The sequence below is a fragment of the Anolis carolinensis genome, unplaced genomic scaffold, assembly GCF_035594765.1.
Source record: "Anolis carolinensis isolate JA03-04 unplaced genomic scaffold, rAnoCar3.1.pri scaffold_7, whole genome shotgun sequence".
Lineage (NCBI taxonomy): Eukaryota > Metazoa > Chordata > Lepidosauria > Squamata > Dactyloidae > Anolis > Anolis carolinensis.
Genome location: NW_026943818.1, coordinates 32,139,592 through 32,163,154, shown reverse-complemented (window position 1 = coordinate 32,163,154; position 23,563 = coordinate 32,139,592). Strand labels below are relative to the sequence as shown.

The following is a 23,563-nucleotide window of genomic DNA, read 5'->3' as shown; positions in this document are numbered from 1 at the left end:
ATTGGACTCGAGATATATATGTATGTATGCAGTGCTCAGATGCAGCCACAAGAGGGCAGTATAGGGATAGAAAGGATTAGCTACTGGACTCCAAGTATATATGTATGCAGCGCTCAGATGCAGCCACAAGAGGGCAGTATAGGGATAGAAAGGATTAGCTACCGGACTCTAAGTATATATGTATGCAGCACTCATATGCAGCCACAAGAGGGCAGTGTATAGATAGAAAGGATTAGCTATTGGCTTCTAGGGGTGTCTGGATATAGATAGAAAGGATTAGCTATTGGCTTCTAGGGGTGTCTGGATATAGATAGAAAGGATTAGCTATTGGCTTCTAGGGGTGTCTGGATATAGATAGAAAGGATTAGCTATTGGCTTCTAGGGGTGTCTGGATATAAATAGAAAGGATTACCTATTGGCTTCTAGGGGTGTCTGGATATAGATAGAAAGGATTAGCTATTGGCTTCTAGGGGTGTCTGGATATAGATAAAAAGGATTAGCTATTGGCTTCTAGGGGTGTCTGGATATAGATAGAAAGGATTAGCTATTGGCTTCTAGGGGTGTCTGGATATAGATAGAAAGGATTAGCTATTGGCTTCTAGGGGTGTCTGGATATAGATAGAAAGGATTAGCTATTGGACCCTTGGGACTGATGGATGCAGAGCTCAGATGCAGCCACAAGAGGGCAGTATAGATAGAAAGGATTAGCTAGTGATCTATAGCTAGCTATGCATGGATGAACGCAGTGCTCAGCTACAACCACAAGAGGGCAGTGTATAGCTAGGAAGGATTAGCTATTGGCTTCTAGGGGTGTCTGGATATGGATAGAAAGGATTAGCTATTGGACCCTTGGGATTGATGGATGCAGCGCTCAGATGCAGCCACAAGAGGGCAGCATAGAGATAGAAAGGATTAGTTACTGATCTATATCTACGAATGGATGCATGCAGAGCTGAGATGCAGCCACAAGAGGGGAGTATAGAGATAGAAAGGATTAGTTACTGATCTATATCTACGAATGGATGCATGCAGAGCTCAGATGCAGCCACAAGAGGGCAATGTATACATAGAAAGGATTAGCTATTGGACTCTAGGGATTGATGGATGCAGCGCTCAGATGCAGCCACAAGAGGGCAGCATAGAGATAGAAAGGATTAGTTACTGATCTATATCTACGAATGGATGCATGCAGAGCTCAGATGCAGCCACAAGAGGGGAGTATAGAGATAGAAAGGATTAGCTACTGATCTATATCTACGAATGGATGCACGCAGAGCTCAGATGCAGCCACAAGAGGGGAGTATAGAGATAGAAAGGATTAGTTACTGATCTATATCTACGAATGGATGCATGCAGAGCTCAGATGCAGCCACAAGAGGGCAATGTATACATAGAAAGGATTAGCTATTGGACTCTAGGGATTGATGGATGCAGCGCTCAGATGCAGCCACAAGAGGGCAGCATAGAGATAGAAAGGATTAGTTACTGATCTATATCTACGAATGGATGCATGCAGAGCTCAGATGCAGCCACAAGAGGGCAGTGTATAGCTAGAAAGGATTAGCTATTGGATTCTAGGAATGTATTATGCAATGCTGATATGCAACCACAAGAGGGCAGTATAGATGCCCAGGATTCTACAGTGGTATCAAACCGCATTAACTCGACCGTGTGGACGGGTCGTCGGCACTCACATGGATTGGTTGAAGTTCTCCACGAGGCCCGGAGCTTCTCCGTCCGTCGGGTACCGGAAGCAAGGATTGTTGACGTTGCAGACGATGCCCTGGATCCACGGGAGAGTCCCGGCCGACGGGAGAGCCTTGTTGGGGAAGTGGCCTGGACGGGACAATCCAAGGAATCAAGAATCAGTGAAGAAAGTCAAGTCAAGAAGGCCTTGGGGGAACGACAACTCCCGGGAAATTGCTCCGTGATACTTACACTCATGTTGTTCGAACGGCGGATGAGTCCGACGCACCGAGATGAGGATGAAAAATAGGAAGAGAGGCCACAGGATTTCAATGACTAGTTGTACCTGGAAAGAATATTATTAGTATTATTATTATGACACAGCAAACAAGATAGACATGCTGGATTTCGTATCACAAAATCACAAGTCAAACACTTCCCAAGTGTCTAGGACTGTGTGATGTATTATTATTATTATTATTATTATTATTATTATTATTATTATTATGACACAGCAAACAAGATAGACATGCTGGATTTCGTATCACAAAATCACAAGTCGAACACTTGCCAAGTGTCTAGGACATCATCATTATTATTATTATTATTATTAAGAAGACTACTCCATTTCCATGAGACTGGTATTTGTGTTTTTTATTATTATTATTATTATTATATTTGGAGGAAGACGAGAACTCCATTTCCATCAGACCAGTATCTGTACTTATTATTATTATTATTATTATTATTATTATTATTATTCGGAGGAAGACAACAACTCCATTTCCATGAGACCGGTCTCTGTATTATTATTATTATTATTATTATTATTATTATTATTATTGTTCGGAGGAAGACAACAACTCCATTTCCATGAGACCGGTCTCTGTATTATTATTATTATTATTATTATTATTATTATTATTATTGTTCGGAGGAAGACAACAACTCCATTTCCATGAGACCGGTCTCTGTATTATTATTATTATTATTATTATTATTATTATTATTATTGTTCGGAGGAAGACAACAACTCCATTTCCATGAGACTGGTCTCTGTATTATTATTATTATTATTATTATTATTATTATTATTCGGAGGAAGACAACAACTCTATTTCCATGAGACCGGTCTCTGTATTATTATTATTATTATTATTATTATTATTATTATTCAGAGGAAGACAACAACTCCATTTCCATGAGACCGGTCTCTGTATTATTATTATTATTATTATTATTATATTATTCGGAGGAAGACAACAACTCTATTTCCATGAGACTGGTTTCTGTGCTTATTATTATTATTATTATTATTATTATTATTATTACCTTCTGCCGGCGCCGGTAGGTGAAGTTCTTCCACATCAGCAGCGCCAGTTGGATTGCAAATCCCATCGTTCAGGAGCGGCACGGCCTTTGCGACCATCCTCCGTCACGGGAGGCCCGGGTTCATCTCCTCAGGGCCAACGTTTCTTCATTTCTTCGTGACCGACCGGGCCACTTCACCCTGGCCTCCCCAAATCCGATCCCCGCTCAATGCGCCTTTTGTTCGGCCGGAATCCGCTGATCCTTCCGGGAAGGAAAGAAATAGGATTAGATTCCTGAGAAACTATTTGCTAAGATCCTTATATGTAGATAGATAATTAGATAGGTAGGCAGGAAAGGTAGGAAGGTAGGTAGGTAGGTAGACTGATATGTAGGTAGATAGGTAGGTAAGTAAGTAGCTACAAAGTTAGGTAGATAGGTACGTAGGAAGGTAGGAAGGTAGGTAGATAGCTTGTTAGATAGGTAGGTAGGAAAGGTAGGAAGGTAGGTAGGAAGGAAGGTAGGAAGGTAGGTAGCTTGTTAGATAGGTAGGCAGGAAAGGTAGGAAGATATGTAGGAAGTTAGGTAGGTAGGTAGACTGATATGTAGGTAGATAGGTAGGTAAGTAAGTAGCTACAAAGGTAGGTAGATAGGTAGGTAGGAAGGTAGGAAGGTAGGTAGATAGCTTGTTAGATAGGTAGGTAGGAAAGGTAGGAAGGTAGGTAGGTAGGTAGGTAGGAAGGTAGGTAGCTTGTTAGATAGGTAGGCAGGAAAGGTAGGAAGATATGTAGGAAGTTAGGTAGGTAGGTAGACTGATATGTAGGTAGATAGGTAGGTAAGTAAGTAGCTACAAAGGTAGGTAGATAGGTAGGTAGGAAGGTAGGAAGGTAGGTAGATAGCTTGTTAGATAGGTAGGTAGGAAAGGTAGGAAGATATGTAGGTAGGTAGGTAGATGTGTAGGTAGGAAGGTAGGTAGGAAGGTAGGTAGATAGGTAGGTAGATGTGTAGGTAGGAAGGTAGGTAGGAAGGAAGGTAGGTAGGAAGGTAGGTAGGAAGGTAGGTAGGAAGGTAGGTAGGAAGGTAGGTAGGAAGGTAGGAAGGTAGGTAGGAAGGTAGGTAGGAAGGTAGGAAGGAAGGAAGGTAGGTAGGAAGGTAGGTAGGAAGGTAGGTAGGAAGGTAGGAAGGAAGGTAGGTAGGAAGGTAGGTAGGAAGGTAGGAAGGTAGGTAGGTAGGAAGGTAGGTAGGAAGGAAGGTAGGAAGGTAGGTAGGAAGGTAGGAAGGAAGGAAGGTAGGTAGGAAGGTAGGTAGGAAGGTAGGTAGGAAGGTAGGAAGGTAGGTAGGAAGGTAGGAAGGAAGGAAGGTAGGTAGGAAGGTAGGTAGGAAGGTAGGTAGGAAGGTAGGAAGGAAGGTAGGAAGGAAGGTAGGTAGGAAGGTAGGTAGGAAGGTAGGAAGGTAGGTAGGTAGATGTGTAGGTAGGAAGGTAGGTAGGAAGGAAGGTAGGAAGGTAGGAAGGAAGGAAGGTAGGTAGGAAGGTAGGTAGGAAGGTAGGTAGGAAGGTAGGAAGGTAGGTAGGAAGGTAGGTAGGAAGGTAGGAAGGAAGGAAGGTAGGTAGGAAGGTAGGTAGGAAGGTAGGTAGGAAGGTAGGAAGGAAGGTAGGTAGGAAGGTAGGTAGGAAGGTAGGAAGGTAGGTAGGTAGATGTGTAGGTAGGAAGGTAGGTAGGAAGGAAGGTAGGAAGGTAGGAAGGAAGGAAGGTAGGTAGGAAGGTAGGTAGGAAGGTAGGTAGGAAGGTAGGAAGGTAGGTAGGAAGGTAGGTAGGAAGGTAGGAAGGAAGGAAGGTAGGTAGGAAGGTAGGTAGGAAGGTAGGTAGGAAGGTAGGAAGGAAGGTAGGTAGGAAGGTAGGTAGGAAGGTAGGAAGGTAGGTAGGTAGATGTGTAGGTAGGAAGGTAGGTAGGAAGGAAGGTAGGAAGGTAGGAAGGAAGGAAGGTAGGTAGGAAGGTAGGTAGGAAGGTAGGTAGGAAGGTAGGAAGGTAGGTAGGTAGATGTGTAGGTAGGAAGGTAGGTAGGAAGGAAGGTAGGAAGGAAGGAAGGTAGGTAGGAAGGTAGGTAGGAAGGTAGGTAGGAAGGTAGGAAGGAAGGTAGGTAGGAAGGTAGGTAGGAAGGTAGGAAGGTAGGTAGGTAGATGTGTAGGTAGGAAGGTAGGTAGGAAGGTAGGTAGATAGGTAGGTAGATGTGTAGGTAGGAAGGTAGGTAGGAAGGAAGGTAGGAAGGTAGGAAGGAAGGAAGGTAGGTAGGAAGGTAGGTAGGAAGGTAGGAAGGAAGGTAGGTAGGAAGGTAGGTAGGAAGGTAGGTAGGAAGGTAGGAAGGTAGGAAGGAAGGAAGGTAGGTAGGAAGGTAGGTAGGAAGGTAGGTAGGAAGGTAGGTAGGAAGGTAGGAAGGTAGGAAGGAAGGAAGGTAGGTAGGAAGGTAGGAAGGAAGGTAGGTAGGAAGGTAGGTAGGAAGGTAGGAAGGTAGGTAGGTAGATGTGTAGGTAGGAAGGTAGGTAGGAAGGTAGGTAGATAGGTAGGTAGATGTGTAGGTAGGAAGGTAGGTAGGAAGGAAGGTAGGAAGGTAGGTAGGTAGGTAGATTTCTAGGTAGGAAGGTAGGTAGGTAGGAAGGTAGGTTGGTAGGTAGGTAGGTAGATTTGTAGGTAGGTAGGTAGATTTGTAAGTAGGTAGGTAGGTAGGAAGGTAGGTAGATAGGTAGGTAGATTTGTAGGTAGGAAGGTAGGTAGGTAGGTAGATTTGTAGGTAGGAAGGTAGGTAGGTAGGAAGGTAGGTAGATAGGTAGGTAGATTTGTAGGTAGGTAGGTAGGTAGATAGATAGGTAGATAGACTGATAGGTAGGTAGGTAGATAGGAAGGAAAGTAGTAAGTAGCTACAAAGGTAGGTAGTAAGGTAGATAGCTTGTTAGATAGGTAGGTAGGAAAGGTAGGAAGGTAGGTTGGTAGGTAAGTTGGTAGACTGATAGGTAGGTAGGTAGGTAGATAGCTTGTTAGATAGGTAGGTAGGTAGGGTAGGTAGGTATGTAAGAAGGTAGGTTGGTAGGTAGATATATTGGTAGGTAGTTACATAGGTAGGTAGGTAGGTAGGAAGGTAGGTAGATAACTTGTTAGATAGGTAGGAAAGGTAGGAAGGTAGGTTGGTAGATAGGTAGATAGACTGATAGGTACATAGGTAGGTAGAAAGGTAGTTCAGTAAATAGGTAGGTAGGTAGGTAGACAGAGGGATGGATAGCTAGATATTTACATAGGTAGGTTGGTAGGTAGAGATGGATAGGTAGATAGATAGATACATAGAGTGATAGATACATAGATGGATGGCTAGGTAGGTAGATTGATAGATGGATGGATGGATAGATGGACAGACAGATGAATGGATAGATATAAAAAGCCTGATCCTAAGTGCATAGCCCAGTGTCGGGTCCATTCCGGCCGCCTTGACCTCTCTCTCGGTCACTCAACATAATCCGCTTACGGTCCAGGAATTATAAATAGCCTTCCCGGCTAAGAATACTCGCCCGGGGATCCGAAATAAATCCATGAAGGAAGGGCTTCCACCAAGTTAAAAGAAAAGTTTGGGGCCTGGGTTGCATCTACACGGCTGAGTTAATCCAGTTTGGTGCCATTTTGCTATAAATTCCCATAGGACTGAGCCAGACGTATAAACAGTTCGTAGTGTGTTTATTGTTGTTGTCATTGTTATTATGATGGGAAATAAATCCTGAAATACGAATAGTTAATATAAACTTTTGCATTTTGCACTACAAGCTAGAGCATGTGTGAAACTCCTCAAAGCACAGCAGACAAAGAATCAGTACTACAAACTAGAGCAGAATCAGTGCAAGAAAACCGCACTACAAACTAGAGCAGAATCAGTGCAAGAAAACCGCACTACAAACTAGAGCAGAATCAGTGCAAGAAAACCGCACTACAAACTAGAGCAGAATCAGTGCAAGAAAACCGCACTACAAACTAGAGCAGAATCAGTACAAGAAAACCGCACTACAAACTAGAGCAGAATCAGTACAAGAAAACCGCACTACAAACTAGAGCAGAATCAGTGCAAGAAAACCGCACTACAAACTAGAGCAGAATCAGTACAAGAAAACCGCACTACAAACTAGAGCAGAATCAGTACAAGAAAACCGCACTACAAACTAGAGCAGAATCAGTACAAGAAAACCGCACTACAAACTAGAGCAGAATCAGTACAAGAAAACCGCACTACAAACTAGAGCAGAATCAGTACAAGAAAACCGCACTACAAACTAGAGCAGAATCAGTACAAGAAAACCGCACTACAAACTAGAGCAGAATCAGTGCAAGAAAACCGCACTACAAACTAGAGCAGAATCAGTACAAGAAAACCGCACTACAAACTAGAGCAGAATCAGTACAAGAAAACCGCACTACAAACTAGAGCAGAATCAGTGCAAGAAAACCGCACTACAAACTAGAGCAGAATCAGTGCAAGAAAACCGCACTACAAACTAGAGCAGAATCAGTGCAAGAAAACCGCACTACAAACTAGAGCAGAATCAGTACAAGAAAACCGCACTACAAACTAGAGCAGAATCAGTACAAGAAAACCGCACTACAAACTAGAGCAGAATCAGTACAAGAAAACCGCACTACAAACTAGAGCAGAATCAGTGCAAGAAAACCGCACTACAAACTAGAGCAGAATCAGTGCAAGAAAACCGCACTACAAACTAGAGCAGAATCAGTGCAAGAAAACCGCACTACAAACTAGAGCAGAATCAGTGCAAGAAAACCGCACTACAAACTAGAGCAGAATCAGTGCAAGAAAACCGCACTACAAACTAGAGCAGAATCAGTACAAGAAAACCGCACTACAAACTAGAGCAGAATCAGTACAAGAAAACAGCACTATAAAGTAGAGCAGAATCAGTACAAGAAAACCGCACTATAAACTAGAGCAGAATCAGTGCAAGAAAACAGCACTATAAAGTAGAGCAGAATCAGTACAAGAAAACCGCACTACAAACTAGAGCAGAATCAGTGCAAGAAAACCGCACTACAAACTAGAGCAGAATCAGTGCAAGAAAACAGCACTATAAAGTAGAGCAGAATCAGTGCAAGAAAACAGCACTATAAAGTAGAGCAGAATCAGTACAAGAAAACCGCACTATAAACTAGAGCAGAATCAGTGCAAGAAAACAGCACTATAAAGTAGAGCAGAATCAGTACAAGAAAACCGCACTATAAACTAGAGCAGAATCAGTGCAAGAAAACAGCACTACAAACTAGAGCAGAATCAGTGCAAGAAAACAGCACTACAAACTAGAGCAGAATCAGTGCAAGAAAACAGCACTATAAAGTAGAGCAGAATCAGTACAAGAAAACCGCACTATAAACTAGAGCAGAATCAGTGCAAGAAAACAGCACTATAAAGTAGAGCAGAATCAGTACAAGAAAACCGCACTATAAACTAGAGCAGAATCAGTGCAAGAAAACAGCACTACAAACTAGAGCAGAATCAGTGCAAGAAAACAGCACTACAAACTAGAGCAGAATCAGTGCAAGAAAACAGCACTACAAACTAGAGCAGAATCAGTACAAGAAAACCGCACTACAAACTAGAGCAGAATCAGTGCAAGAAAACAGCACTACAAACTAGAGCAGAATCAGTGCAAGAAAACAGCACTACAAACTAGAGCAGAATCAGTGCAAGAAAACAGCACTACAAACTAGAGCAGAATCAGTACAAGAAAACCGCACTACAAACTAGAGCAGAATCAGTACAAGAAAACCGCACTACAAACTAGAGCAGAATCAGTACAAGAAAACCGCACTACAAACTAGAGCAGAATCAGTACAAGAAAACCATACTACAAACTAGAGCAGAATCGGTACAAGAAAACGCACTACAAACTAGAGCAGAATCAGTACAAGAAAACCGCACTCCAAACTAGAGCAGAATCAGTACAAGAAAACCGCAGTACAAACTAGAGCAGAATCAGTACAAGAAAACCGCACTACAAACTAGAGCAGAATCAGTACAAGAAAACCGCACTACAAACTAGAGCAGAATCAGTACAAGAAAACCGCACTACAAACTAGAGCCGAATCAGTGCAAGAAAACCGCACTACAAACTAGAGCAGAATCAGTACAAGAAAACCGCACTACAAACTAGAGCAGAATCAGTACAAGAAAACCGCACTACAAACTAGAGCAGAATCAGTACAAGAAAACCGCACTACAAACTAGAGCAGAATCAGTACAAGAAACCCGCACTACAAACTAGAGCTGACAGCTGGCACAACAATTATTACTATTATATTATTATTATTGTATGACATAGCAAACAAGATGGATATGCTGGATTTCGTATCCCAAAATCCCAAGTCGAACACTTCCCAAGCATTTAGGACTGTGTGAAACTCCTCAAAGCACAGCCGACAAAGAATCAGTACAAGAAAACTGCACTACAAACTAGAGCTGGCACAACAATTATTACTATTATATTATTATTATTGTATGATACAGCAAACAAGATCGATATGCTGGATTTCGTAATAATAATAATAATAATAATAATTGGAAATAAATCCTGAAATATGAACTGTTTAATATAAATGTTTGCATTTTTGCAATGGTATTTTTATATACAACAACCCAATGGTATTTATTATTATTATGATTTCACTCCTGAAAAATGAAGTATTCATATAAACTTTTGCATTTCGTAATGGTATTTTTTAATTATTATTATTATTATTATGATTACAAATTATTATTACTACTACTAATTATTATTATTAAAATAATTCAGGAAATTATTATATTTTCTCCCTTTAGTCCTACCTAAAGCAAGCCCAGCCATATATATATAATATATATATATATTTTGCAGGTCTTACCTGCAGCTCCATTGTTTGCAAAGCAGCCAGCATCAAAGGACCACTTCCTGCCTAAGCCACGCCCCCTTTCTGGGCTTGGAACCTTCGTAGGCTCATTACCTGCAAGCCAGTGACGTCACCCACCTCTCCCCCTTAAAGGGGCCGCGCACCTTTAAAGAAGATAAACACAGCATTGGACTTAACAATTCCCCCAACCTCCTCTGGGCATGTGCAGAGTGTATTTCCTTTCCTGTCAACAGGAGGCGAATGCCAAAGGTTTCCTAAGGCTTCCCATAGGATGGGGTGTGAGGTTTCTGAGCATGTGTAGAGTGCATTTCCCACTCCTCTTGAGTATATGCAGGGTGCATTTTTCTCACTTCTCTGAGCATGTGCAGAGTGCACAACCCACTCCTCTTGAGCACGTATGGAGTGTATTTCTCACTCCTCTTGAGCATGCGCAGAGTGAATTTCTCATTCACCTGAGTATGTGCAGAGTGCATTTTCCCCACTCCTCTTGAGCACGCACAGAGTGCATTTCCCACTCCCCTGAGCATGCACAGAGTGCATCTTCCCCACTCCTCTTGAGCATGGTACTAGCTCAAGAGGAGCCATTGAGGTAACAGCTGGCTCTTTCCCGTGACCCTTTATAGAGCTCTTTTGATAACAGCTGGCTCTTTCCCATGACATTTCAGTGACCTATTGGGGTAACAGCTGGCTCTTTCCCATGACATTTCAGTGACCTCTTGGGGTAACAGCTGGCTCTTTCTCGTGACATTTCAGTGACCTATTGGGGTAACAGCTGGCTCTTTCTCGTGACATTTCAGTGACCTCTTGGGTAACAGCTGGCTCTTTCCCATGACATTTCAGTGACCTATTGGGGTAACAGCTGGCTCTTTCTCGTGACATTTCAGTGACCTCTTGGGGTAACAGCTGGCTCTTTCTCGTGACATTTCAGTGACCTATTGGGGTAACAGCTGGCTCTTTCCTGTGACATTTCAGTGACCTCTTGGGTAACTGCTGGCTCTTTCCTGTGACCCTTTATTGAACTCTTGGGAGTAACTGCTGGCTCTTTCCCATGACATTTCCGTGACTTCTTGGGTAACAGCTGGCTCTTTCCTGTGACATTTCAGTGACCTCTTGGGTAACAGCTGGCTCTTTCCTGTGACCCTTTATTGAACTCTTTTGATAACAGCTGGCTCTTTCCCATGACATTTCAGTGACCTATTGGGATAACAGCTGGCTCTTTCCTGTGACATTTCAGTGACCTCTTGGGTAACAGCTGGCTCTTTCCTGTGACCCTTTATTGAACTCTTTTGGTGACAGCTGGCTCTTTCCTATGACCCTTTATTGACCTCTTGGGATTACAGGGGGCTCTTTCCCGTGACCTTTTAGTGACCTATTGGGGTAACAGCTGGCTCTTTCCTGTGACATTTCAGTGACCTCTTGTGATAACAGCTGGCTCTTTCCCGTGACATTTCAGTGACCTCTTGGGATAACAACTGGCTCTTTCCCGTGACCCTTTATTAAACTCTTGGGGGTAACAGCTGGCTCTTTCCCGCCACACTTTATTGACTCCTAGTTGGTTGCACCTTGAGGTTGTCTTAATCTATCAGGTGACCCAGCCTTCTTTTGGGCTGCAAATCCCATCATCCCCAGCCTTCCTAGGAAGGCAGTACGAACTATATATATTATATTCTATCAATTAAATATATATGGTTGTGTGTGTGTGTGTGTATGTGTGTGTATATATATATATATATATATATATATAATTTATATTGATTATAAATAAAATAGATATGCAAATATTCCCAAACAATGCAGAGAAGGGAGACTCAGTCCGTGTTTTGTTTTCTAACTTTTTAATGTTTTTTGGGGGAAACTTATCAAAGTTTCTCCCCTAAAACATCGAAGCGGTAGATGATGATTCGTCCGAAAAAATCCGTGCTGTTCTCAAAGGCGATTTTGAGTTTTTCCAGCTGCATTTCCTTCGTAGGGAAAGTCTAAAGAAAACCGTTAAGGAAAATGAGAAAACCGAACAGTCTTCAAGGGCAGACCCGTATTAAACGCATCACAGTAGTCTATCCGGCGTGTTTTTAAGTCAAGGATATTTGGAGAGAGTTGGTGTCTTCGGGATAAAACTCAGCCGTCTCGGGAAGCTCTTCTCCGTCCCGGAAACCTAGAAAGGGATGGAAGATTTTCCGACGTTTCTTCCGATCGGCCACGATTCGTATCAGTTTGACCGGAGCGACTCCTTACCTTTCAAGGTACATTTCCGGCTGGCGAATCCTCCTTGGAACTGGACGACGATTTGGGAGACTCGGACGGTTTGCGGAAAGGACAACGTCAACCATTGGGAAGAGCCCTGTCGCAAGCGGAAAACACAACGACGAAAATATATAAGGAGTCCTCAATAACATCCGACAATATGTGAATCCCTCTGGCTGTTTCCCGGACTTCTAGGACAAAGCTATGCTCTTCATCCACCTCCAGTGTGACTCCATGCTATCCTATGACAATATATGGATCCCTCTGGCTGTTTCCCGAACCTCTAGGACAGTTTTCCGTGTGTGACATTGGCAGGGCCGTAGCCAGAAAAAAATTTCGGGAGGGGTTTTGAAAATTTGGGGGGGGGGGGGTTGAACCCCTAGCACACACCTCTCCCCGCTACAAACCTGTCAATATCTGCTTGAAATAGTGCCTGGAGGGACTCTTAATGTTTTGCGTCTCATAGACTTAGCATGGGGATTTGGTTAACCAGTTAAAATTCATGAATAAACCAGGTTTTTTTAATAACCTGAAAAATTTCGGGTTAATAAACCACCCCCTCGCTACAGGCCTGGACATTGGGCAGAGCCCTGTCACAAGCGGAAAACACAGCGACGAAAATATATAAGGAGTCCTCAATAACATCCGACAATATGTGAATCCCTCTGGCTGTTTCCCGGACCACCAGAACGATGCCATGCTATTTGCAAGCCATTTATCTACCTCCAGTGTGACTCCATGCTATTCTTCAGCTATAAATGATTCCAACCAATATCTATATATTAGACATGTCCAAAAAATCGTTTTGAATCATATATCGGAATTATTTCGGATTGTTCTCGCTTTTTGAGACGCATTCAGAGACATTGTCTCACAGCGCAACCAGCAATGTAATTCGAACCATTGTTGGCCCATTATCTAATTGTCTCTTAATGTTTCGTTAATTCCCCCCCCCCCAAAAAATTTTTTTAAATATATTTAAAATATATTTCCCCCCCAAATTTTTTTTAAAAAAATATATTTTTTAAAATATTTTTTTAAAACTTTGTTTCTTCAACCTATCTTGAATGGGAGCTTAGCGCAGCCTAACATGGCTGCCGCTCCCCGGCCAATCAGAAGCTTCCGCGATGGATGCAAAGGTGGGGGCTAACGTCCTCTGCGTCCACATGGAAGATGGCCATACAAGCCCAGTGTGTAGCGCTTGCGCTTGCACGTCCCCCGTTTTAGAAACATTTAGAATCATTACGAGTTTTTGGAAATATCTGAAATTTTTGGGTGAAAAAATCAGAAATACTTTCTATATCGAAGCGCCAGCACCCCCTACTGTAGAAACGAGAATTGAAACATTTTTTTCATCGATCGGACATGCCTAATATTTGCCTTTGGAGCTCCTTCAACCTCACCTGGTCTGAGTTCCAACAGGTTTCCTCCTTGCCGTCGAACATGAAGCTCTTCCCGAACTGTTTTGCGTCTCGATTGAGGACGGAGCTGACCCTGCGGAAAATGCAAATACGGAAAATACGTTAGATGTTCAGATTCGAAATTCGGGGATAGGACTCGGTGATCCTCGGCTACGTCATATAAATATCAGGTAAACTAGAGAGGAACAAATGCGGTCATTGCTAATAGTCAACACGGATTTACCAAAAACAAGTCATGCCAGACTCATCTGATCTCTTTTTTCGATAGAGTTACGAGTTGGGTCGATACAGGGAATGCTGTGGATGTAGCGTGTCTGGATTTCAGTAAGGCCTTCGACAAAGTCCCCCACGACCTTCTGGCAAACAAACTAGTAAAATGTGGGCTAGACAAAACTACGGTGAGGTGGATCTGGAATTGGCTAAGCGAACGAACCCAAAGGGTGATTCTCACCAATGCGTCGTCTTCATCATGGAAAGAAGTGACGAGTGGAGTGCCACAAGCAGGGCTCCGTCCTGGGCCCGGTTCTGTTCAGGATCTTTATGAACGACTTAGACGAAGGGTTAAAAGGCACGATCATCAAGTTTGCAGACGGGACCAAACTGGGAGGGAGAGCCAACACTCCAGAAGACAGGAGCCGAATTCAAAACGATCTTGACAGACTAGAGAGATGATTGGCCGAAACTCACACAATGAAGTTCAACAGGGACAAATGCAAGATATTCCACAATGGAAATCAAAGAGACAGAATGGGGGACGAGGCCTGGCTTGACAGCAGTGTGTGCGAAAAAGACCTTGGAGTCCTCGTGGGGAACAAGTTAAACATGAGCCAACAATGTGATGCGGCTGCTAATAAAGCCAATGGGATTCTGGCCTCATCAAGAGGGGAATAGCGTCTAGATCCAGGGAAGTCCTGCTCCCCCTTATTCTATTCTGCCTTGGTCAGACCACGTTACCTGGAATCACACTGTGTCCAATTCTGGGCACCACAGTTGAAGGGAGATGTTGACAAGCTGGAAAGCGTCCAGAGGAGGGCGACTAAAATGATGAAGGGTCTGGAGAACAAGAATCCCTATGAGGAGCGGCTGAAAGAGCTGGGCATGTTTAGCCTGCAGAAGAGAAGGCTGAGAGGAGACATGATGAGGGCCATGTACAAATACGTGAAGGGAAGTCAAAGGGAGGAGGGAGGGAGCTTGTTTTTTAGACTAGGACGCGGAACAAGGGCTTCAAACTACAGGAAAGGAAGGAGATTCCACCTGAACCTCAGGAAGAACTTCCTCACGGTGAGAAGGGCTGTTCAGCAGTGGAACTCTCTGCCCCGGGGCCGTGGTGGAAGCTCCTTCTTTGGAGGCTTTTAAGCAGAGGCTGGATGGCCATCTGTCGGGGGTGCTTTGAAGGCGATTTCCTGCTTCTTAGCAGGGGGTTGGACTAGATGGCCCATGTGGTCTCTTCCAACTCTACTATTCTAGGATTCTATGATTCTATGGAACGCACTGCATGTACCTTCAGCATAGAAAAATACAGTTCTAATGTACATGTGTTCACTGAAGAGTTAAGAAAAATAAAGACGTCCTGGATGAAAATTCATACGAAGTCTGGATGAAAGCCAGAGCTCAAGTGTGCTTATTCAGGTTGGTGAGCAGCAGCTGTACTATAAACAGAAGCTATACCACTGGCTCTTTCCCAAAGCTCTGTACTGATTCTGCTCTAGTTTGTAGTGCGGTTTTCTTGTACTGATTCTGCTCTAGTTTGTAGTGCGGTTTTCTTGTACTGATTCTGCTCTAGTTTGTAGTGCGGTTTTCTTGTACTGATTCTGCTCTAGTTTGTAGTGCGGTTTTCTTGTACTGATTCTTTCTCTTCTGTGCTTTGAGGAGTTTCTGATTATTATTATTATTATTATTATTATTATATCCCACTTTTGGTCTACAACGTGGATTATTATTATTATTATTATTATTATTATTATTAGTATTCTCTAGATCCCACTCTTGGTCTACGCTGCGGTTTATTATAATTTATTTATTTACTGTATTTATTATTATTATTATTATTTATTATACCACACTTTTGGTTTATGCTGCGATTTATTATTACAGTAATTACAGTATTATTACAATAATTTCTTGTACTGATTCTTTGTCTGCTGTGTTTTGAGGAGTTTCTGATTTTTGACGTTGTTGTTGTTGTTGTTATTATTATTATTATTACATTATTATTACTATCAGTTTTTCTTTCAACTTTGTCAAGGAACTTCCCATGCAATGTTTTGTGGTGCCAGCTGTCAGCTCTAGTTTATAGTGCGGCTTTCTTGTACTGATTCTTTGTCTGCTGTGTTTTGAGGAGTTTCTGGTTTTTGACTTCATTATTATTTTATTATTATTATTATTATTATTATTATTATTATTATTATTATTATTATTATTATCAGCTATACTATAAACTCTCTGCTAACTCTGTGACCAAGACTCTGTGTTGGGTTTTTTTTTTTTTTTGGTTTTTTTTTACGGGATCTAACTGCTTGCCTTGAGACAATTTGTCCCATTGTGTATTACTATTTCTCTCGTCCACTTCCACAAGCAAAACCCACTCACCTGCTCACCGTATCCGAACAAATCAAGGACGACATCTCGAACCGCGGTCAAGATATATTCGGGAATACGACGCAAAGAAAGGATTTCCAGGAACCGTTATTGGTGCGGAAAGGAAGAAAGAATTGGATTTGCTTCAGAAAGAGCAGAGTCGAGCTGGGAGACCTAGAATATTGGGTCAAGGAAGTGGATACATGGCTCAAGATAATAATAATAATAATAATAATAATAATAATAATAATAATAATAATAATAATAATATAGGAGTAATACTAATATTTAATAATATTATATAATAATATTATTATAATATTACAGTAAATTACATTACCTGTACAGTTGGCTACAGTTGCTAATCATCCCAAGAGGATGATGATGATGATAATTTAATAATACTAATATTTAATAATATTATATAATAATATTATTATAATATTACAGTAAATTACATTACCTGTACAGTTGGCTACAGCTGCTAATCATCCCAAGAGGAGGATGATGATGATAATTTAATAATACTAATATTTAATAATATTATATAATATTATTATTATAATATTACAGTAAATTACATTACCTGTACAGTTGGCTACAGCTGCTAATCATCCCAAGAGGAGGATGATGATGATAATTTAATAATACTAATATTTAATAATATTATATAATAATATTATTATAATATTACAGTAAATTACATTACCTGTACAGTTGGCTACAGCTGCTAATCATACCAAGAGGATGATGATGAGGAGAATAATAATTTAATAAGAGTAATATTTGTATTTAATAATATTATATAATAATATTATTATTATAATATAACATATATATTCTATTATAATATAATATAATAATATTATTATAATAGTAATACTAATATTTAATAATATTATAAAATAAAATTATTATAATATTACAGTAAATTACGGTACTTCTACAGTTGGCTACAGTTGCTAATCATCCCAAGAGCATGATGATGATGATAATTTAATAATACTAATATTTAATAATATTATATAATAATATTATTATAATATTACAGTAAATTACGGTACTTCTACAGTTGGCTACAGCTGCTAATCATCCCAAGAGGAGGATGATGATGATAATTTAATAATACTAATATTTAATAATATTATATAATAATATTATTATAATATTACAGTAAATTACGGTACTTCTACAGTTGGCTACAGTTGCTAATCATCCCAAGAGGAGGATGATGATGATAATTTAATAATACTAATATTTAATAATATTATATATTATTATTATTATTATTATTATTATATTACAGTAAATTACGGTACTTCTTTTGCTACAGTTTGCTACAATTGCTTGTTATTATTTCCTCCAGAAGTCCATAAACAACCTTCTTGTTTGGACTGAGCTGATACAAAATTACAAATAATAATAATAATAGCAAAAATAGCAAAAAAAAATTACAAACAATAATAGCAAAAATATCTTGGAAACAATAATAGCAAAAAGCAGCTTGGAAACAATTACCTGCAAAGTCTGGGAGGCGAGAAATCAGCTTTGCAAACTGCATGCATGCATTTCTAAATTGCATGGGTTGCAAACATTTTGCAAAAAGCAAATAAAGAAAGGCATGGGCTTTGCAAGCAGGCTGCATGGGTTTCCTGCTTCCTGGAGTGGGCGGGGCTTCCAGGAGGCCCCGCCCACTCCATGGCAACAGTAGAGCAACCCAAAGGTGACGTTGCCTCCTTTTGCCACAAGGGGGCAGCAGAGGAACACAATTAGGAAGGCCATTGATGGGAACTCAAAACACAGGTAAGCAGAAGAGAGAGTGCAATAACAACAACAACAACAATAATAATATATAACTGAGCATTAATATCATATATAATAATAATAGAATGGAGTACTGTACTATTATGATATGCAATAATAATAATAATAATAATAATAATAATAATAATAATAATAATAATAATATGGTCAGACAAAAAACCAGTACAAGAAAACCGCACTACAAACTAGAGCAGAATCAGTACAAGAAAACTGCACTACAAACTAGGGCAGAATCAGTACAAGAAACCCGCACTACAAACTAGAGCAGAATCAGTACAAGAAAACTGCACTACAAACTAGGGCAGAATCAGTACAAGAAACCCGCACTACAAACTAGAGCAGAATCAGTACAAGAAAACCGCACTACAAACTAGAGCAGAATCAGTACAAGAAAACCGCACTACAAACTAGAGCAGAATCAGTACAAGAAAACCGCACTACAAACTAGGGCAGAATCAGTACAAGAAACCCGCACTACAAACTAGAGCAGAATCAGTACAAGAAAACCGCACTACAAACTAGAGCAGAATCAGTACAAGAAAACCGCACTACAAACTAGAGCTGACAGCTGGCACAACAAAGCACTGCATGGAAAGTTCCTTGACAAAGTTGAAAGAAAAGCTGATAGTAATAATAATGTAATAATAATAATAATAATAACAACAACAACAACGTCAAAAATCAGAAACTCCTCAAAACAGAGCAGACAAAGAAACAGTACAAGAAATTATTGTAATAATACTGTAATTACTGTAATAATAAATCGCAGCATAAACCAAAAGTGTGGTATAATAAATAATAATAATAATAATAAATACAGTAAATAAATAAATTATAATAAACCGCAGCGTAGACCAAGAGTGGGATCTAGAGAATACTAATACTAATAATAATAATAATAATAATCCACGTTGTAGACCAAAAGTGGGATATAATAATAATAATAATAATAATCAGAAACTCCTCAAAGCACAGAAGAGAAAGAATCAGTACAAGAAAACCGCACTACAAACTAGAGCTGACAGCTGGCACAACAAAACACTGCATGGAAAGTTCCTTGACAAAATTGAAGGAAAAGCTGACAAGGAGAAGACCTGGCTCTGGCTCACGAATGGGACCCTGAAGAAGGAGACAGAAGGCCTGATCCTTGCAGCCCAGGAGCAAGACATCAGGACAAAGGCCATTAAAAATAATAATAATAATAATAATAATAATAATAATAATAATAATAATAATAATAGAAGACCTGGCTCTGGCTCACGAATGGGACCCTGAAGAAGGAGACAGAAGGCCTGATCCTTGCAGCCCAGGAGCAAGACATCAGGACAAAGGCAATCAAGGCCAAGATCGAAAAATCAGCTGATGACCCAAAGTGCAGACTGTGCAAGGAAACCGATGAAATCATTGATCATATCCTCAGCTGCTGTAAGAAAATCGCACAGACAGACTACAAACAGAGGCACAACTCTGTGGCCCAAATGATCCATTGGAACTTATGCCTCAAGTCCCACCTCCCAGCAGCAAAGAACTGGTGGGATCACAAACCTGCAAAAGTCTTGGAAAATGAGCACGCAAAGATACTGTGGGACTTCCGAATCCAGACTGACAAAGTTCTGGAACACAACACACCAGACATCACAGTTGTGGAAAAGAAAAAGGTTTGGATCATTAATGTTGCCATCCCAGGTGAAAAACAGCAGGAAAAAACTCAGCCGCTCTCAGGACCTCAAGATTGAACTTCAAAGACTCTGGCAGAAACCAGTGCAGGTGGTCTCAGCCGGCATTTGGAAACGATAGACATTGACAAAATTACGATCTGCCAACTGCAAAAGGCCACCCGACTGGGATCCACACGCAGATCTTTGCTTCTTCTTGCAATGCATCGGATCGACGACAAGGCTGGCAGTGTCTCTGCCCAGATGTGTCGACGGGGAGGGTGGGCTTTGCGATGCCAGATGGAAGGAGACGAAATAAAGGCCTATTAGATCGGTAGCAACCCTCGAAGGGCTTCCTCGCCTCAGTTTCCTCAAACAGATGGGAGACGGGAAACAAGACGCCATTCAGGCCCGGGAAAGAAGGCCTCCGTTTTGCAAAAATATATACGGCTATTGGTGATGCGCTCCGGAGGGGACATGCGCATGTAGTAGCTATTCGTAAGCTATTCGTAAGCTATTCATCCTCCAAACTTTGCCCTTTGGCGCAGCTGTGCTCGGAGACAGAGAGACCCTGTGTGTGCCGTGATGCCATCACTCTTTTATATATATAGATAATGATGATAATAATAATATAATTGAATCTATTCCTAACGCTCACTTTTGGCTTGATATCCTATGACAATATGTGAATCCCTTTGGCTGTTTCCCGATGTAGATCACGATGTATTGAAAACATTGACTACAAAAATGCGTTGGATAATCCAGAACGTTGGATAAGCAAGTGTTGGATAAGTGAGACTCTACTGTAATAATATACTGTCATGATGCGCTCGGAGACAGAGAGACCCTGTGTGTGCCGTGATGCCATCACTCTTTTATATATATAGATAATGATGATAATAATAATATAATTGAATCTATTCCTAACGCTCACTTTTGGCTTGATATCCTATGACAATATGTGAATCCCTTTGGCTGTTTCCCGATGTAGATCACGATGTATTGAAAACATTGACTACAAAAATGCGTTGGATAATCCAGAACGTTGGATAAGCAAGTGTTGGATAAGTGAGACTCTACTGTAATAATATACTGTCATGATGATAATAATATAATACAATATTATAATAATAATATAATTGAATCTATTCCTAACGCTCACTTTTGGCTTGATATCCTATGACAATATGTGAATCCCTCTGGCTGTTTCCCGATGTATATCACAATGTATTGAAAACATTGACTACAAAAATGCGTTGGATAATCCAGAACGTTGTATAAGCAAGTGTTGGATAAGTGATACTCTACTGTAACACATTTATTACTTCACTTTGATATTATTATTATTACATTTATTATTTTTCTGTATTATTGTTGCTACTATTATATTTATTTTACTCTATTTTTATTATTACAGTAGAGTCTTACTTATCCAACATATGTGAATCCCTCTGGCTGTTTCCCGATGTAGATCACGATGTATTGAAAACATTGACTACAAAAATGCGTTGGATAATCCAGAACGTTGGATAAGCAAGTGTTGGATAAGTGAGACTCTACTGTAATAATATACTGTAATGATGATAATAATATAATAATAATATAATTGAATCTATTCCTAACGCTCACTTTTGGCTTGATATCCTATGACAATATGTGAATCCCTTTGGCTGTTTCCCGATGTATATCACGATGTATTGAAAACATTGACTACAAAAATGCGTTGGATAATCCAGAACGTTGGATAAGCAAGTGTTGGATAAGTGAGACTCTACTGTAATAATATACTGTCATGATGATAATAATATAATACAATATTATAATAATAATATAATTGAATCTATTCCTAACGCTCACTTTTGGCTTGATATCCTATGACAATATGTGAATCCCTCTGGCTGTTTCCCGATGTAGATCACAATGTATTGAAAACATTGACTACAAAAATGCGTTGGATAATCCAGAACGTTGGATAAGCAAGTGTTGGATAAGTGAGACTCTACTGTAATAATATACTGTCATGATGCGCTCGGAGACAGAGAGACCCTGTGTGTGCCGTGATGCCATCACTCTTTTATATATATAGATAATGATGATAATAATAATATAATTGAATCTATTCCTAACGCTCACTTTTGGCTTGATATCCTATGACAATATGTGAATCCCTCTGGCTGTTTCCCGATGTAGATCACGATGTATTGAAAACATTGACTACAAAAATGCGTTGGATAATCCAGAACGTTGGATAAGCAAGTGTTGGATAAGTGAGACTCTACTGTAATAATATACTGTCATGATGCGCTCGGAGACAGAGAGACCCTGTGTGTGCCGTGATGCCATCACTCTTTTATATATATAGATAATGATGATAATAATAATATAATTGAATCTATTCCTAACGCTCACTTTTGGCTTGATATCCTATGACAATATGTGAATCCCTCTGGCTGTTTCCCGGAACCTCGATGCTATTCGTAAGCTATTCGTAAGCTATTCATCCTCCAAACTTTGCCCTTTGGCGCAGCTGCGCTCGGAGACAGAGAGACCCTGTGTGTGCCCACCCGAAACAACGATATCATGAATGCCGTAATATATACATAAAGGGCAGGAAACGGGTCCAGAAAGCGATGCCACGGCCATATAGACAATGGCGCTCGGAAGGAAGGAAGGAAGGCCTTGTCCTTCTCTATAGGATTTTGATGGCTATATGTTGATGGTGAATACAGGATGTCTTCCTTCCCGCAAAGCGGTGCCAAGGGCCGGGAGAATGAGACCCTGTCTGCATTAAGAAAACCCCCGTTTGTCTTCGTGCCTCCTCCATCCACCCTTGCCCGTCTCGCGCATTCATGGCCATCGCGATGCATTCCGCGCCAGGTGTTTGCGCCGGCACAACGGGCGCATTATGCACAACATCATGAGATCCTTGGAAGGCCGTCATCAATGGATGGCCTTTTGGAGGTCTCTTCCCACTCTAGGATGCCATGATCCTGCCAATGTCTATGAGGCACGATGGGCATCAGTCGGGAGGGATTAGATGGTGTCTTCCATGAACCTGTCACTGTCTATGAGGCAGGATGGCCATCAGTCGGGAGGGATTAGATGGTGTCTTCCATGAACCTGTCACTGTCTATGAGGCAGGATGGCCATTAGTCGGGAGGGATTAGATGGTGTCTTCCATGAACCTGCCACTGTCTATGAGGCAGGATGGCCATCAGTCGGGAGGGATCGCATTGTCTTCATCCACAGTCAAAGGAGGTTGGAATGGATGGCCTTAGGGAGTCTCTTCCAACTCTAGGATGCCATGATTCTGCAATGTAATAATAACAACAACAACAATAACAACAACAACAATATAGTAATAATATAGTAATAATAATAGTAATAATAATAATAATAATACAGTACAGTCTCACTTATCCAACGTAAACGGGCCGGCAAAACGGTGGATAAGCAAATATGTTGGATAATAAAGAGAGATTAAGGAAAAGCCTATTAAACATCAAATTAGGTTATGATTTTACAAATTAAGCACCAAAACATCATGTTAGACAACAAATTTGGCAAAAAAAGTAGTTCAATACACAGTAATGCTATGAAGTAATTACTGTATTTACAAATTTAACACCAAAATATCACGATGTATTGAGAACATTGACTACAAAAATGCGTTGGATAATCCAGAACGTTGGATAAGTGAGACTCTACTGTAATAGCAAAGTGAAGAACCTGCTTTGATTGAAGTCAAAAATCAGAAAATCCTCAAAGCACAGCAGGCAAAAAAACCAGTACAAGAAAACCGCACTACAAACTAGAGCTGGCAGCTGGCACCACAAAACATTGCATGGAAAGTTCCTTGACAAAATTGAAGGAAAAGCTGATAATAATAATAATAATGTAATAATAATAATAATAATAATG

At 40.6% G+C, this 23,563-nt stretch overlaps 2 protein-coding genes across 8 annotated transcripts in view; both read right to left on the bottom strand.

The window, feature by feature from the left end:
• The window catches only part of abca7 (ATP binding cassette subfamily A member 7), a 61,867-nt gene extending 51,625 nt beyond the window's left edge, over positions 1 to 10,242 (bottom strand). Inside the window, exons 1-4 of one of the 3 annotated variants that reach the window (XM_062960331.1) lie at positions 9,919 to 10,242; positions 3,019 to 3,258; positions 1,939 to 2,032; positions 1,695 to 1,836 (exon numbers count right to left, since the gene is read on the bottom strand). In XM_062960331.1, coding sequence (XP_062816401.1) covers positions 1,695 to 1,836; positions 1,939 to 2,032; positions 3,019 to 3,084 — 302 coding nt within the window. In that variant the 5' untranslated portion in view covers positions 3,085 to 3,258; positions 9,919 to 10,242. Of the gene's footprint in view, positions 1 to 1,694; positions 1,837 to 1,938; positions 2,033 to 3,018; positions 3,397 to 9,918 lie in introns of those variants that run through there. The other 2 variants (XM_062960329.1, XM_062960330.1) reach the window with 2 other exon arrangements.
• A 1,500-nt stretch (positions 10,243 to 11,742) lies between these two features.
• nr2c2ap (nuclear receptor 2C2 associated protein) overlaps positions 11,743 to 23,563 on the bottom strand; it is an 18,451-nt gene continuing 6,630 nt past the window's right edge. The window contains exons 1-7 of one of the 5 annotated variants that reach the window (XM_062960714.1): positions 17,682 to 18,082; positions 16,176 to 16,337; positions 14,038 to 14,246; positions 13,569 to 13,659; positions 12,157 to 12,262; positions 12,009 to 12,076; positions 11,743 to 11,900 (exon numbers count right to left, since the gene is read on the bottom strand). In XM_062960714.1, the coding sequence (XP_062816784.1) occupies positions 11,784 to 11,900; positions 12,009 to 12,076; positions 12,157 to 12,262; positions 13,569 to 13,659; positions 14,038 to 14,057 (402 nt within the window). In that variant the 5' untranslated portion in view covers positions 14,058 to 14,246; positions 16,176 to 16,337; positions 17,682 to 18,082 and the 3' untranslated portion in view covers positions 11,743 to 11,783. Of the gene's footprint in view, positions 11,901 to 12,008; positions 12,077 to 12,156; positions 12,263 to 13,568; positions 13,660 to 14,037; positions 14,247 to 16,175; positions 16,338 to 17,681; positions 18,084 to 19,532; positions 20,246 to 23,563 lie in introns of those variants that run through there. The other 4 variants (XM_062960713.1, XM_062960712.1, XM_062960711.1 and 1 more) reach the window with 4 other exon arrangements.